Source organism: Thermobia domestica, chromosome 1, assembly GCF_964235325.1.
Source record: "Thermobia domestica chromosome 1, izTheDome1.hap1.1, whole genome shotgun sequence".
Taxonomy (NCBI): Eukaryota; Metazoa; Arthropoda; class Insecta; order Zygentoma; family Lepismatidae; genus Thermobia; species Thermobia domestica.
This window is the reverse complement of record NC_137454.1, coordinates 149,860,938-149,877,750: the sequence shown is the minus strand read 5'-3', so window position 1 is coordinate 149,877,750 and position 16,813 is coordinate 149,860,938. Positions and strand designations below refer to the sequence as shown.

Genomic DNA, 16,813 nt, shown 5'->3' with positions numbered 1-16,813 from the left:
CGCTTCAATACTTCCGAATCAAGTTTATTGTTAAGGTAGAAATCAGTCAAGGGTAGTGGGGTAAATTGAACAAAATTATGTACGCACGTACAGTATACATAATGCTATAACAAACTTATTTTCCACAGCAATTTTCAGTTTTAAAAATTTTATTTTGATTAATCTCGGTTTTTCCCTGGCAATGTCGATTTTGATTAGGCATATACACTTGTAAAATGAACAATTATTTTTTAGGCTTCTTTCCTAATGTATAAAAGAATGCTTGCCTGTGTGTGTGATTGAGAGAGAGAGAGAGAGAGAGAGAGATTGTCTGTATGCCTATCTGTATGTGTATTTGTCATCAGATTCTGTCATAGAAAGGAATGACCTAGAGCATTGGGAGACGACACATTCTGTTGGATCAAAAAGTATAAAATACCTACCTCAGAAGCCTCTCGGGTTAGTCAACCCAAACTGCTCTGCTGTGCTGCAGGTTGTATAGTGCTCAGTTAGTCAACAATTCCCATGGCTTAGGATTAAGATTGTATAGTCAATTATAGCATTGTGTATTAACTTTGATTTTGCTTAAACATGGTTTTTTGGAACTCCTAAAGATTTTCTTTTTCTTTGAGATGTTTCGAATTTGATTAAATGTATCATATACTTTTTTCAGGCTTAAGTATAATTCCAATTATGGGGTGAGGGTTTGCACGAAAATATTGTCATTTATAATTTCAATTGTGCACAATACTACTAACTCTTAAATGTATCTTTCTGCAATTCATAATTATCATATTGTTTTAGCTTAAGTTTCATTTGGATGAAAGAAGCCAAGTTCCGAAATTTTAAAATAAACAATTGCGCTCATCCTTGATATCAATACGTAAATAATTATTTGCAAAATGTTTGATCTTACAAAATGATACATAAAATATGAAGTAAAAAGGATTAAAATAAATAATTGTTTTGTTTACTTTTCAAGCTCTATTTTTTTGTTTGTAACCTGAAGCCAGAAAAGAAAAAAGAATGAGAGAGATTTGACCATAAACAGGGAATCTGCATATATTTCTGTAAACACAATCAGCTCCTGTCAGATGCTCGCTGGATCTATCAGTAAAGTGGTACATTTCGATTGAGAGATGATATGAATGACATGTTCAGCTTGACTGGGACGAATGACAAGGGGGGAAAGTAGGGAGGTATGGGAAGGGATTGGTGGATATTGAGATATTGGTGTATTGTTTGGCCATGGGACCATCATTCAAACATCTACCTCTTTATCACTTGGTGGGAGCGGGTGGGGGTGGGGGGCTGAAAATCGATAACTTCTCAAACAATCCGTTTCCATGGCTACAAGCTTTCCCCCACTACCACATTTTCTAGAAAGCTGGAGTTTTAAAATGCGACTCTATTACAGAGTTTTAAATTTTTTAAAAAAAAAAAAAGCCTCTCAAATTACTTCCACGCAAAATTTGTGTTCAGTTCATTTGGCTCTAACTGGTATTCTTTCTTTTTCCAATATTTATTTCATAATAATGTGATAATACGAAGTGCCCCGAGAAGGACAATCGAATCACAAATAAAGGTGATTTTTTATATTTACTAAAACATGCATTTATTCGATTATTGCTTGAGATTGAACACTGGATTAAAAGCCTCTAAAGGTTGGATTCATCAGCCACGTTTTATTATTAAGGGTAATTTTTATCAGTTTCTTTCAACAACTTTTTGTATTATATAAAATTATTATTAATAAAATAACTTAGTGATATATAACTGGGGCATGAAGATATAAAACTCAGTTGAGGTTATGAAAGTAAGGAGAGAAAAGCATATAAAGATTGTCTAAGATTTTAAGTATAATAGAAATCTAATGGAACATAGTATTGCTGCATTTCTCTTCGCGTGAGTAAATTCGGATACGATTGCATTTGTGTTGTGCGTGTGTGTGTGTCTTTCTTCAGACTTCCAAACTATGCAATTTATAACGGTGGAAAATACTAACGAATGGCTATATACGTCTGTCTGTCGACAGATATCAGAGCAAAAACCAGTAATAGACAGCGAGAAGTGTTATTGGAATTGATTTAGAGTATCAAAAACAATTTGAACCTTCCTCTTTATCTCTCTACTAAAACCATAAGTGATGTAAATCCACTAACACATCTAATTTGAATATTGATTTCCATAGAGCAAAAATGATAAGCGATAAAGAGGAATGAATGGCTTTTCGATTGGACTCTATGTCCCAAGAATAAGTATTATTCCAATCTTCATCTCTCTACTACGGATTTTGATAATATCCATAGGTATATGAAATAAATTATATACATGAAAAATCATGAAATTTGGACAGCTCTTTCTAACAGAGGTCTCAAGCCAAAAGATTATTATAAAGCTTATGTTGTGCTAGTTCTTGGATTTTTAACTCATGGACCAAGTGAATGTTCCAATACTGGCCCATGTAAATGTTTAGCCCATTTGTCTACTAGGAATTTTGAAATTATGACCAATCAATATTTTCAAGTTTCAAAATACCAATACCTAAATAGGATTTCAATCGATACATTGACATTTCTAAATGTTGGTAATTCTATATTACGTGATATAAGCAACTTCGATATATTTCTATTTTTAGAATAATTGTTTGTTATACTACTTAAGATACTTTGACATTCCCGCATTTCTTTATATATATTACGTGAAATATCAAAGTTCGTATCCGCCATAAAATGTTAGAGTGTCACTCATCAGACACAAACTGAAAAGTCATGGTAATGTACTTAATCACTGACTTTTACGTATCCCCTCTACCCTCGTAGATCGTTATGTAAGATAATGTCAATGACTAATACACATTACTTTTTTTATCCTGATGAACGTATTTGATTATTATGCTTTGAAAAATCATATTACATGTTATATTAATTATGCTAGTACTGGAAACCTGTTTCTCTATTACCGTTCCATGAAATTGGTGATTATAATCTCCTGCCATTAAGCTTCGTATTATTTTTGCAAGCGTCCTATATTTCTATAGCTTGTATATGGAAACATAATCATCTTATCGAATGTATTTTTCTCTTTTGGCTATTCATACACTATTCTGACACTTTTTTTTATTCTATTGTTGGGTTGTTATCACAAAAGGAACTCCAGATAAAAATAAATCTATTTTAGCAACACCATTCACGAGATTGAATTAAACCTTAATTGCGCTTATACACTGACCAACACATTCATTGCTTTATTTTCCCCATCATTATTCTTTCTAATCATGTTGAAGAATCAACGCAAATTTATATATACCAAACAGTGTGACTAACTAAATATTTAAAATTATCACATATATGGTTAACTGCTACCAGTCTTAAGTCTTGGTTACTATCTACGATTTTTAAAAATATACTGAAGATTTAAAAAAGATCACGACATATCATATATTTATAGGTGGGTCAGTCAGAAAGTTAGTTGCACTCCTTCGTAAATATTTTCGGTCAAAAGCTAATTTGATGAAACCGCGTGGCAACACTGCAGACATGTAACTGTATCGTGTGGCGTAAATGCTTTCACGAGGCAAGTGAAGGTGTTCTGATAATCAGTCGTAAACTTGTCACAACAGCTGTAAATGACGTCCAAATTGGGAATACGTTCAGTGATTCGTTTTTTGTGGGCGAAAAGGTGTAACTGCACTGAAATTAATCGGCAGTTGCATGAAGTGCATGGTAAACTGTCCAAAGGCATTGTGCTCCAGCATGATAATGCAAGATCGCATACAGCACAACAAATGTACGAACTTATGGCAAAGTTTAGGTGGGAAGTGTGAGAACACTCTCCTTATATCCCAGACCTTTCACCGTGTGACTTCAATGTGTTTGGTCCCATGAAAGACGAACTTTTAAAGCTACGATACCACTCAGATGACGAAGTGAAAGCTGCAGCCCAAGAATGGTTATCGGGCATTGGACGGGATTTCTCTGCTGAAGGCATAGAAAATCTTGTACCACGCCTCCACAAATGCCTTAATAACGGAGTTAATTACGTTGAAACGTAGAATGTGAATGGAACTTTAAGATACAATTAAAGTTATTGTAAAATGTCTATCCTGTTTTATTTTCTTAAGCAGTACAATTAACTTTTCGACAGTCCCTTGTATATAAATATTGCCATGTATAAACATTATACTCTATGTTTCACTTTAGTACTACGTTTTACATTGTGAAACAACAGGGACTTAAATTCTAAACTATCGAATTAACTAACTTCACATAAGCTTTCTTTTGACTTATATCTTTAGACAACTGGATCTAGTTTCTATTTTGTATCCCTATTCCTACGAGATCCAACATAATATTACTGTGGGTACTCAATATTAAAACCAGAAGTGGTAGATACGAAATTTCTGGTTCGAAAGTTGGAGATAGAACCTGTTCTTGAGACCTTAATTCATACGAGAAACTAATTTCTAGCTACTTACTCGTATTATTGTTTTTGCTTATAGTCAGTGGCGTATTTAGGGGAGGGCTTCCGGGCTTAAGCCCCCCCGAAATCTTACTATAGTCAAATATATGAAATATCTTGTATAATTTTCACATTTTCAGGCAAAGCCCCCCCCCCTAAAGATAGCAAAGCCCCTCCCAAAACAAAATCGTAAATACGCCAATGCTTATAGTGATCAGAGTTGCAACTTAAAGATGTTCCAGACTTCTACAGCTTTTTTTCTAGATGGGTAAAGATAAAGATAGAATCTACTCTTGCAATGCTGAATCGATATCAACAAACGGATTCTCTCTCTCTCTCTCTCTTTATTCCTGTCTCTAAGAATATATAAAGTTGTTCGCTTTACATCCGACCATTTTGGACGAGTACTCACCTTAAGAGATACCGCGCCACCACCACGGATAATGTTCTATTGGACTCCCAACATTGTGGACTATCATCCAGCATCTCAATTTCAATTGCAGCAAGCTCAGGCGCAGGACAGGCATGGGAATTCTATCCCACTCCTTCCTTGCACGCTTTCCGTAGACCATCCATCCAGGGTGCGCGGGCGGCGATGTTGAAGACGTCGTTCCAACAGTCTATGTAAATGCGGAAAAATCCATTGGACTGCCGTCTGGGCTTTCTACAGGAATGTCTTCAAACGGAATGACACGAATTCCTAATTCCTCTGCCATTTCCTGATAAATATGTAGTGATGTTTTGGAGGTATGACTCGAAGTCTTGTCCATATGGATCATCATCTGGTGCGCGTCCATTCCATACAATTCTGGGATGTCTCTCCGATAGAGAAGTGTTAGAATGGATTATTGGCAGTATCTTGCATTCACCTTTACGTTTTTAGCCACCTTGCGTATTATCAACTTACCCTCATTTCCCAATCTGGTAATAACCATAAAGCCACTATGGAAACTTTCTCTGCACTGACGAACAAAGTTGCTGCGCCTCTGGCCGTCAATGTTATTGTATGTTTTCGCCAGAATGTCACAACCAGCAAGAACTCACGCTTGGTCTAGTGGCTAGCACGCTTGACTTCCGTTTGCGTGGTCCCGGGTTCAATTCCCGATGGGGGTACAGTTGAACGACCAAAGAGGTTCGGATTCCATTATAATCAGTAGGAACGTTAAACTAAATCAGATTATTCATCTATTGATATACAATTCATTTACTCTGACAACTTTCTTCCATTTTGAACCCGCCAGATACTTTTCATACAGTTTCCTGTAGTTCGTCTTACGTTTGGAAATGTGACACAGTACCAGTTGGTGTACACGTACCTTCCGCGCATATTCAACTTGAGGCATTTGCGAATTGTTTTGTTCATCGTCGACGGTACGGCATGGAATCTGTGCCCCATATCATGCTAAGTAAAGTATGGGGAACTTTCTTGGAGCACCAATCGACGCATCCCCTTAGCACCATGGGTGTCACTCTGCTTGCAGCCCTTCTCCTGGTGGTTTTAGTGGGTGAATGTTTCTCAATGGGAGAGTGTAGTGTATAACGGGCTACAATAGCTTCCACAATCGTCACCCTGAGTGTTAACCTATTCTCCGAATACGTACGTACGAAAATTTAACATAGAAAAGGGAAATTAAGCAACCCTCCCAATACTATAAAGGTAACCATAAAAGTTCTATAGCTTTTTTACCCATAAAATTTAAACATCGATAAGTCACCTAAGAGGTACCTGGAAGATTAAAAATAGTCCACGGCAGCATCGGCGACCTTCTGCCAACGTTCTGGAAGGCCATGGATTACCTCGCGGTAGAGCTTGGTGGACAGTGAAGCGAAGAAGGTATCAAGAGCACTTCTAGCAGGAATTTGTACTAGCGTCCTTTAAGGTGATTGTCCAAGGAATGGAGCAGTTGTTAATCGCACGGTGCAACGTCCAGGGAGTATGGCGGATGCAATAGTGTTTCCCATTCAAGGTGTAGAATGGTACGCCATGTCATCCTAGCCTTGTCATCCTTAAGTAGAGCTTAACGTTGTCCTGTAACAGGAGGACTCTTATGAGATTCAGAAGTGCTGGCTCCAGATTTTCGGGTTTTCCTTGAACAGTTGCATTGATGCTCTGACCAGCTGGTAGCAGTTCCTGATGTACGATGTCGCGAGCAGTCCACCAAACACACAGTTGAACCTACTTCTGGTGCAGTTCTGGTTTCGGCTGTTTTGGAACCGGTTCATGGGATGTCAACCAATGATGATGGCGCTGTGGAGTTTCGTACAGCACACATGTCAGAATCCTTTCTAGAAATGGCTCCTTCCAAAGACGAGACTTTTTTTTTGTTTTACATTTAAGGCCTCCGCATTCCCCTGCCTTTGCCAATTACTTTTCGGTTTATTATTGGGCAGTCGCAACTTTGCCTCTGCCTTTATTTTCTCTCTTTTACTCCTTTTTCATTTATCTCTCTCTTCTGTTCTTCTATTATTCCTCAGCAGGTTAAGGTGAGGCATGTTTTTCTAGTATGGCACCTAATACTTTAAACAATGGCCTTTTATGTACCTATTTCTTTTTTATTTTATTATATTTTAATTATTATTTTATTATTTTTTTTTACAAAAACGGATAACCCTGTAAAAGAATACAAATATACGCAATATAAAATTTCTTTTTCTTTTCATTTGCCGTTCATTAAAATTGTCATTGCACTATTTTGGACTGCTTTCTCTACTGCCACCTGAAGGTAAATCAAAAAGAATATACACTATTAAGAATTAGCAAACCAGCACGTCCTGCGCAAGACACTGTTGTGGTCTGAAAAATTGAATATGATACAACATTAAAAATATTTATGGGTAGCAAAGTAGTTTTAATAACACGTTAATAATATTTTATATATCCCTCTCCCTCCCCATTTTGCGGAGCACGGCATGATAAAAATTATCCCAGCGCCGAATGTCATGTATGTTGAAAATTTGATCGAGATCGGTTGGGTGGTTCAAGAGTTAAGTTCTTTTTATGTTTATATATTAATCTCCCCTTTCTCCCTCCCCTAGGGATGCGCACGAGACAAGATTTGAGATCGTCTCGACTCGAAAATGTGCTGTAAAAGTGATGTCTCGACTCGAAAAATATATATTTTTCTATTGGAAGAGCTGTGTCTCGACTCGAATTTTGTCAGGAAAATTCTGTCTCGACTCGACTCGAACGCATCCCTACCCTCCCTAGGTTCTACCGTCAAACAGTGGCGGATTAACCTTCGTCGGCGCCCTAGGCACAAACTTAATGTGCGCCCTTCTCAAAAGAAAAATAGTATTTGCAGTATTTTAAGACTAATATAAAATTAGTGAACATATTGAAATAAAATGTGAAGCATTAAATCAGTAACAGCAATAAAAGTAATAGGCCTAATACAAACAATTCATTTTATGTATGTGTTATACCTAAAATTATGTAATGTATTGAGAAATTAAATTCACCACTCACCAGTCATAAATGAAGCAGCTTCCGCCTCACTTTGGTTGCTGCAAACTCGTGTATAAGTTTTTCAAAGTTGATGTATCCATCAGTCAAGATGTCTGCTTTGATGTGGAGAACAGATAACTCGTTGAGTCTTTTACTACACTGGTTGAACGGAGATAAGTCTTCAATCTTTTTAGAGCCGCAAACGAGCGTTCAGCTAAACAGTTTGTTACAGCAGTACACAAAAATATACTTAATACAATTTCCACATTTGGAAACACAAACTGCAACTTTTCTTTTCGTATAAACGCTAACGTTTGGCTGGTGAGTCACAGATTCCTCTGGTTTTCAGAAGTCCCGCAAAATGCACACATTCATTTGGAAATGTTGATTCTATGTTCAGAAATGACACAAGAAGAACTTTGCAGAAACTTTCTAAAAACCATGAAGTTGTCAGACATTATTTTATAACTTTCCTTTCCTTTCTTCTAATTAATTCAACATGCAATTTATAAAGAAGAGGAAGAAACACCTCAACTTTAAATTTTTCTCTTCCTGTTAGAACAACCCCATTGTATCTTACTTTATCACCTTGAATGTTACGTTTTCTAAACTTTTATAACGATACTGGTAATCCTATCAGTTTTCTCCATGGAGTTTTGCTCATAAGAGTCGAACATGTCTTGAGGAGAAGTTATAAACTTATAAAGTTCACAAGTGATTCAAATAAATCATGTACTATTATTAAATTTATGTTGATATTTTGTAATTTCGCGGTGACACTCTGGAATCTCTGCAGTGTATCATTCCAAAAAGTGATCATGAAAGCTGTTTTCAGTGTCAAGAGGGTTAAGGCCTCATTTCGAACTAGAGGTTTCTCAAAAGTATCATCGCTTGCATGAGTATGGGTCTGATTACAGTATCCCAGTTTTCATATATACATGTACAAGCCTACTCTCGTGCTGACCAACGTGTCTGCGATAAAGATTTTAGTGTTTTCGTTCCTGGTTACATGAAAGAAACAGCGTTTTGTTGAACTACAAATATATATGTAGTTCAACTACACTATGCTTCAATATATATATATATATATATATATATATATATATATATATATATATTGAAGCATAGTGGAAAAATAACATGCTTCCCTACAACTGCATGCTGCACTACTTCCGACCAAATTCAAAGAATGAGCTGCGCATTGCACATAATACGCTTTTCGAGCCTGAAAAGCTGTATATGCCCCGACATATTGCTGGCATTGTCGTACGACTGACCTCTGCAATTAGTAAGGTCAATAGAATGTCTGGTCAAAATATCTATTACAGCTTCGGCTAGATTTTCAGACTTGTGACTTGGATTTGACAGAAACGAAAGAAACCTTTCAACAGGTTTACCCTCTTCATCCACATATCTTAACACAGAAGCTAACTGATCGGTATGCGAAATATCTGGAGTTGAATTAACTATTGTGGAGAAATATTTGCTTTGTTTTATGTCATTAATAATTTCTTTTTTCACTCTATCAGCAAGCAGTTTAATAACTTCATCACAAATTATAAAAGACAAGTAGCTTGTATCAGCAAGCAGTTTAATAACTTCATCACAAATTATAAAAGACAAGTAGCTTGTATGACCTTTCCCCGGATTTCCATACCGCTCAATGTGTTCCGCAAGAAATGGATCAGACTCTGCAATAAGCTCTAAAGACATCATGTATTGCCCGTTGTGCAGAGAATTGAACTTTTCTTCGTGATCACGTAAGAGAAGCCCGCGACTTGTCAACTTCTTTATACAGAAAAAAAACTCTTCTTAAGACACTGACCCAGTACGTATGTTCTGTCTGAATATGTGATTGAAATGGTCCTCCAAGGTCCCAACAGATTTCTGTCTTGTTAAGAGTACCAACTCGCAGTATTTGTGCTATTCAGAATATTCGTGTGATACTAGAATATTTGAAATGTTTTTCCAGTCTGAATGCCGAGAATTGCAATCTTTGTCTTGTCTTAGATCAACCTAATTGATGCACAATAAAAGGCGCCAGTGCTACATGAATATACCAAATAATTCCGTAAAATCGATTTGCCATTTACAAGTTTACGAAAATAAAGAAATCTTATTTAAAAATCTTGTCTTACCTTCTATGAATCTTTGCGATTTAGAAAAATTGTTTTCAGTATTCTCATTAATTCCACGTCTTAGAAGAATGTCAATTGTAGACTCATCCAGACACCACTCGGCAGGATCGTCACTAACGAAATTTGCACTCTCACTGTCACAATACCTAACTCCTACGAACTGAGGAGACAGTACTTTAAGTGCGCTTTCTTCTTCCACTAAACCCACAATATTGTCAACATTTTTATTTTCATAGAATTCACTCGATGTAACCGCTTCCACTTCAGTTACTGAACTGCTTTTGGAAATCACTTGTTCCTTATGCCAAAAAATGTATCCACTGTACCAAGCTTTTTCTGTAAGGTTTCTTCTCTTTCATGCTTTTCGTTTGCAAGTTTACGATAAGCCGCCCCACTTAATTTTGTTCGCTTCATGCTGTTGTATAAAAAAACACATCAAATTGCAAACGCACTAGCAACCAACTGAATGAATCAGAAAATACAGTAAGACAAAAACTAGTTGCATCGAATTAGACATCTGTGTAATTATTTATTGCAAAGCACAAATACTCGTCTGCGTATAACAGAAGTAGCTCCGAGTAGATTAATAACACGTTCAAAAACAACCACTTTTACGGCCCATGCGAAAGATGCACTGACTCACTTAACAGCAGTCTCAAAAATGATCGAATGTATTTTCTTTCGTTCTGTCTTTTTTATGTTTTTTTAAGACTGACATTGTACTGGCAATACGTCTATGCGAGTTTCAAACAATCAGTCTTCTTTGTCGCCTGGCAATTGGTGTCGCAAGGGTGGTGAGAGATCGACGGTTTATTTATAAAAACAAACCAGTAAGGTTGGGTGGACGGTTTGCATTATCTTCATTATAAGTAATAAAAGTCACAGCACGGGTTAAAAAAACAAAGTGATTGACGTCTCAATCCGAATCTGAAAGAGGCAGAGCAGACGAAACATTTCTCGATAACACATAAATACGAAACACCAAGCTTTCTTTCATATGAAACAAAGTGTTGCAAACTATTGATTTGAAATATTGGTTTTAAAGGTCTAAATTGCTAGTGTGTACGTAAGATATTTTTATATTCTGGAGAAAAGATTTGCCGCCCCCAAGAGTTGCCACCCCTAGGAACGTGCCTAGTTGGCCTATTTGGTAATCCGCCACTGCCGTCCAAGTGAAAATATTAAAAAAAACTTCCAGGCTCGAACGTAATCTACGTTGAAAATTTGATCGAGATCGGTCAGGTGGTTCAAGAGTTATTAAGTTTTATTTATTTTTATATATCTCTCCCCTCCCCTCTTCCTACCTTAAGTTCTACCGTCAAAGGGAAATGATAAAAACCACCCCAGGTCGGAACCTCATCTATGTTGATAATTTGATTAAGATCGGTTTGGTGGTTTAAACGTGATAAAGTCACAAAAACAGTCACTTTTATTTTTATTTTTTTACACACATGTTCCCCCTACCTCTCTCCTACATTCAGCCGTCAAAATAAAAACATGAAAACATTTCAGTTCCACACCTTATCTATGTTGAAAGTTTGATCGAGATCGGTCGAATGGTTCAACAGTTAAGTTTTGTTCATTTTCATATTTTACCCTCCTCCCCTCCCCTCCCCTAAGTTCTAAAATCAAAATTAAAATAACTAAACACTTCCTACGTTTGAACTTCATCTATGTTGAAAATTTGATTGAGACCGATGGGGTGGTTCAAGAGTTATTAACTCACGAACATGGCCACTTGAATTTTATATTTATTGATTTTTGTGTATCCACCCTCCTCCCTAACCCCTACGTTGTTCATCAAAGAGAAATGGTAAAATCCATCCCAGGCACGAACGTCATCTATGTTGAAAATTTGATCGAGATTGGTCGTTTGGTTCAAGAGGTATTAAGTTTTATTTATTTTTTATAAATCCCCTCCTCCCCCTCCCTAAGTTCTACCGTCAAAATGAATAGCTAAAAACACTCCCTAGTCAGAACAGCATCAACGTCAAAAATTGGATCGAGATGGGTCGGGTGGTTCAAGAGATTAAGAGCCACAAACATAGTCACTTTCAATTTGGATCTGAAATTGTTTGTTCACGGACACCGCTTTTTAACACGGACACCGCTAACAATATAGCGATAAGAGACACAGTGCGATACAAATATTGGTTTAGTACAAGTTTCTTCTGAGCTTTTTTCCCTGTCTTTTATTATTTCTTTTTATATTATTATTATTATTTTTACTTCTTGAGATCGCACCAAACATTCACAGTTAGGACACACTAATAACAATATGACACTAGCACTGAAACTAAACACAAAACAAAAGTAGCGTCTCTCTATTCCCGTTTTCACTGCAGGAATTTTTTTATTTGTTATTTGTGAGCAGAATTCTGTGTTATTTTTTAAAAATCTAGTTTATGTTCTGTTCTCTCCTTCTTCTGTTTTCTATTCTTGTATTCGACATGTTTCCCAGTATGTGTTTTGTCAATTCTTGGAATTTCTGTAGCTTTATTTTATTCTATCTGATGTTTTCCCATGTACCATTTTTGACTTCGTCTCTGATATTTATTATATCTTCTCTCAGGCAAGACAGCAAAGAAACTCAGGTGTCTGCTCGCGTTGCCTTAAGGCCCGGAGTCGAATTATGTGGGACCCATCTACCCAACTTGTAGTGATTCCCAAGTTGAAGAAGGTGCTGTCGAATGTTTTCTCCACTCACACTGAATTATAGTCCCAGTTTCTCATGTCTGGCAAGTGTTTGCCTCAATTGCTGTTCGAAGATCATTTTGTACATGTGTTGGTCTTGCGGTACATTGTGTGCCTTCGAGTGTTTCTTCATCGTCCCTAAACTTGTTAAACCACCGCTGCACTCTCCGCGTAGTCACAACACCCTCACCGAAGGCCTGGCATATTTTCCACCCCACAGCAGTGGCGTTTGACCCCAGTTTGAACTTTTATAGCATACACATCCTTATAACGCTCTGTGGAGATCCCATGTTGACACTGTCCTTACGAAAGTTCACGATGTAACTGAACTTCCACAACCAGACTGTATTTTGGATATACCCATACCAACAACTGACCTTCGCCTTTATCTCCATTCACATTCAACTCACGGTGTGACGGCCAATTGAACACAGGCCGCCACAAAAAGCGACAGAACTTTCTTGCTCACCTTTATAGTTCATTTTCGATGCAATTTGACAACATTCACTACCAACACTCACGCACCTACAAAGTTAGATTCAAAACTGCTCCCGTCTGCAAACTCATAGTTCCAGCATGATACACAAGATGGCACCACAGCGTACATTAGGTGTGAAATATGTCATTTTTCCTCATTAGGCTCTAAGTAATTCAGGTTCGATACTCAGAGTTCAGTCAGTGGAAATTTTTGAATTCCGACATTTTGTCCGGGATACTGGGATTTGTGAGTCTAACGATGTTATATGTATATAATGCTTATTACGTGTTCTATGTATCTGTTTTTGATTGTTTCCGATGTTTTCATTAGTTTCGGAGATATGTGAATTCAAATAATAATGTGCACAAAGTAGAATGTTATTTCAACAATACATTGACATAAGAGAGTGTATGCTGTAGGAGTTCAAACTGAGACCAAACGAGGCTGCAGTGGGGCGGAAGATATGCCAGACCTTTGATGCGGATGTCGTGACTACGTGGACAGTGCTGCGGTGGCTTAACAAGTTTAAGGACGGTGACGAAACACTCGAAGACGCACCACGTGCCAGAAGACCAACACATGTACGAAATGAAGATCTTCAGGCAACAATTGAGGAGAACAGTGGCCAGAAATGTGAGGAACTGGGACTACAATTCAGCTGAATGGAGAGGCCATTCTGCAGCACCTCCATCAACTTGGGAAGCATTGCAAATTGGATCGATTGGTCCCACATGATTTAACTCTGGTCCAGAAGGCAACGTGAGCAGACACTTGTGTTTCTTTGCGTGTCTCGTCTGAGGAAGGAGCCATTTCTCGACAAGGTGTTGACATGTGATAAAAGGTGAATCTAGTACGAAGCTCCACGGCTCCGTCATCATGGGTTAGTATCCCATGAACCGGTTTCTAGAACCGGTAGAACTGGTAGAACTGCACCAGAAGGTCCTCCTGTGTGTTGGTGGACTGCTAGCATCCTGGTGTATCGGCAACTTCCACCATCTGGTCAGAGGATCAATGCAACTGTGTACTGTCAGGAGTTGAGCCACGTTCAAGAAAAACTCAAAACTTCTGAACCAGCACTTCTGAATCGTAAAGAGGTCTTCTTGTTACAGGACAACGTTAAGTGCCACGTAGTTAGGATGACAGTGACATCATTCTGCTCCTTAGATGGGAGACTATTGCATCCGCCACACTTCCCAAACATTACACCGTCCGATTATCACCTGTTCCATTCGTTGGACTATCACCTTAGAGCATGTTAGTTCAAATTTCTAGTGGAGTTGTAATATGCACTTGATACCCTCTTCGCTTCACGGCCCATCAAGTTGTACCGCAATGGAATCCATGGCCTTCCAGAACGTTGGCAGAAGGTTGTCAATTATGATAGGGACTATTTTTGATCTTCAGGTACGTCTTAGGTGACATATCGATCTTCGAAGGTGGTGGGTAAAAAGGGAAAGAACTTTATTGGTTCCTTTTATATAAGAAATTCTATAGCTATGTACAGTAAAATTTGGATGTCTAATACGAATATAACTCGTTCTGAACAAGAGAAAGTAGCACTACCATCGAGTTAAATAAAATTGTTGTTAGAAGATTAAAAATGCATTAGTTCTTTGAAAATTCTTACATATATCTACGGATATTGTTAATCATGATTCGCGCTGTGAAGAACTCCAGAAGAACGCTAGCGTTAACTTACGTATAACGATTTTTATATATTGGTTTTAAATATTTTATCACATCGAAAGCTTTCCAGTGATGCACATACTGTTGTCAATGTGTAAGAACTCATGCGATTTTGACGTAGTTTATCCCCCTATATACTACATGTATTCATCTATGGAAAGGAGCTTCTGAATCAGTCTATCCATATATACTTATCCTTGATTTCTGCACTGAATATTTGTAGTCTCCCAGTCTTATTTTACTTGAAGTGGTGAATCACAGGAACATCCAAAGAGAACATGGGAGGACGACATTAGGTGACTGTCTTTGTGTCTTGCTGAGATGAATATCATTTTTTAGCTTTCCCTCTTCTACATGTACCGATGATTCTGATTTTTGTTTCGTATGGATATTGAGATTATATTCAGATCAATGTGTTTAACCGTTGGTAAAGTATAAAGTAAAGTATACGATATTTAGTTTGGTGAATGCCTGTTATGTTTGTTACATGTAATGTAAACGCAATCGTCCATGCTGGTAAAGCCCAAATTTGAGGATTTTGTCAGAAGTTATAGCAAGAGTTCGTATGAGTTTGGCTAGTTGATGAGAAAGATGCTGCATCACATTGTGAAGATATGGGAGCTGCAGCTCTTCATACAGTTAAATATGTTGTAATAGAAGTGCTGCCTGGTTTCGAATACGTTTGAGACATAGTAGATCAGTGAGGATATATACAGAGTGAGCAAAACTCGGACCATCATGTAGTTGACATGAACTTGTGTTCTGGTGACTACAGAGAAGACAAGTTAAGAATTTTAAGATGATTAAGTGCAGTCTTGATAGTATTTTGAATGTCTTACTGGAGGTACAGAGTGCGATCCAGATATACCTAAAGATATTGAATATATGAATGAATAGCAAGTGGTGTGTCGTGCAGTGAAGTGAATTGTGCTGGACGCTTTCGTTTTTAAAAATGAACTAAATACATATTCTTTCCTTGCGTTTAGCTTGATAGTAAATTTCTCTAGGGTCACACTGCTTTATAAAGAGATTAAATCGGCCCATGAAAAGCACTACCAGTGTAATTTACGTTTCGCCTAACATCATCATAAATGTTTGCCGTCACTGGAACGTATATTGCTATATATTACGAGTGTCTATGCACTATAGTTCTCCGCTAACTGCTCTTTGTTTCGACGAAAGATTAGCTCTTACTAATAAAGTCCATTCTTTCTATTCTTTTCTCTCCCTTGTCTTAATCTCTACCATACCTTCTAACACGTTCCAAATGAGACATTTTTTTTTTAATTAATGCGCTAATCTTCAGTATTGTCCTATTTCTTTTAACAATATCCAAATTTAACTTACACTTCCTCATTAAATTTTTGCTTCTTCAGGTTAATTTTATCAATACTTTTTCATACCCCATATTTTAAACTTCAGGATTTCTCATTGCTCTTCTGCTGTATCCACGTATCTGACTTCTATGGCACAATACTTGAAACCATACCTTTGACTAAAATGTTCGTGGCTTTTTATTCAAGAATCCATGAAATACATTGTTCTTTTTAATACTTCTTTTGATGTTTCTATCATTGCATTAATGTCCTTTTCATATTTCAAGTAGTCACTGATTATACTACCTAGACACTTTAATCTAGTAACATTCTCTAGTTTTTTCTCTCCAGTTTTCATTTTGACAAGTTCCTTTCATTTTCAACATTGAGGGAACGGTGGCTCAGTGGCAAAACGCTTATCTATGGTCCGCAGGGGCCTTGTCCAAGAAAGTTTGTCATGGAGAACATTGTGTCTGTAGGTTTTCTCAGATTAATTAGTTTCCTTCTACATTATCATTCCATCAATTCTTCCATAATCATTCACTTGCTTTAATCACCGTCTACCTTAGCCTAACGGCTTAATCGTGGGACATTAAACTGAAATATTTTTCTTTCA

At 37.2% G+C, this 16,813-nt stretch overlaps 1 protein-coding gene across 1 annotated transcript; it reads right to left on the bottom strand.

Annotated features, from left to right (window-relative positions):
• Positions 1–9,067: 9,067 nt before the first annotated feature.
• LOC145667158 (zinc finger MYM-type protein 1-like) lies at positions 9,068–9,598 on the bottom strand. Its single transcript, XM_081734901.1, has one exon. It carries the CDS (start codon positions 9,596–9,598, stop codon positions 9,068–9,070), a length of 531 nt encoding a protein of 176 aa, XP_081591027.1.
• Between the last annotated feature and the right edge of the window lie 7,215 nt (positions 9,599–16,813).

Excerpts from the sequence above, each read along its gene's own strand:
- LOC145667158 (XM_081734901.1), bottom strand. The coding sequence starts at position 9,598 with ATGTCTTTAGAGCTTATTGCAGAGTCTGATCCATTTCTTGCGGAACAC.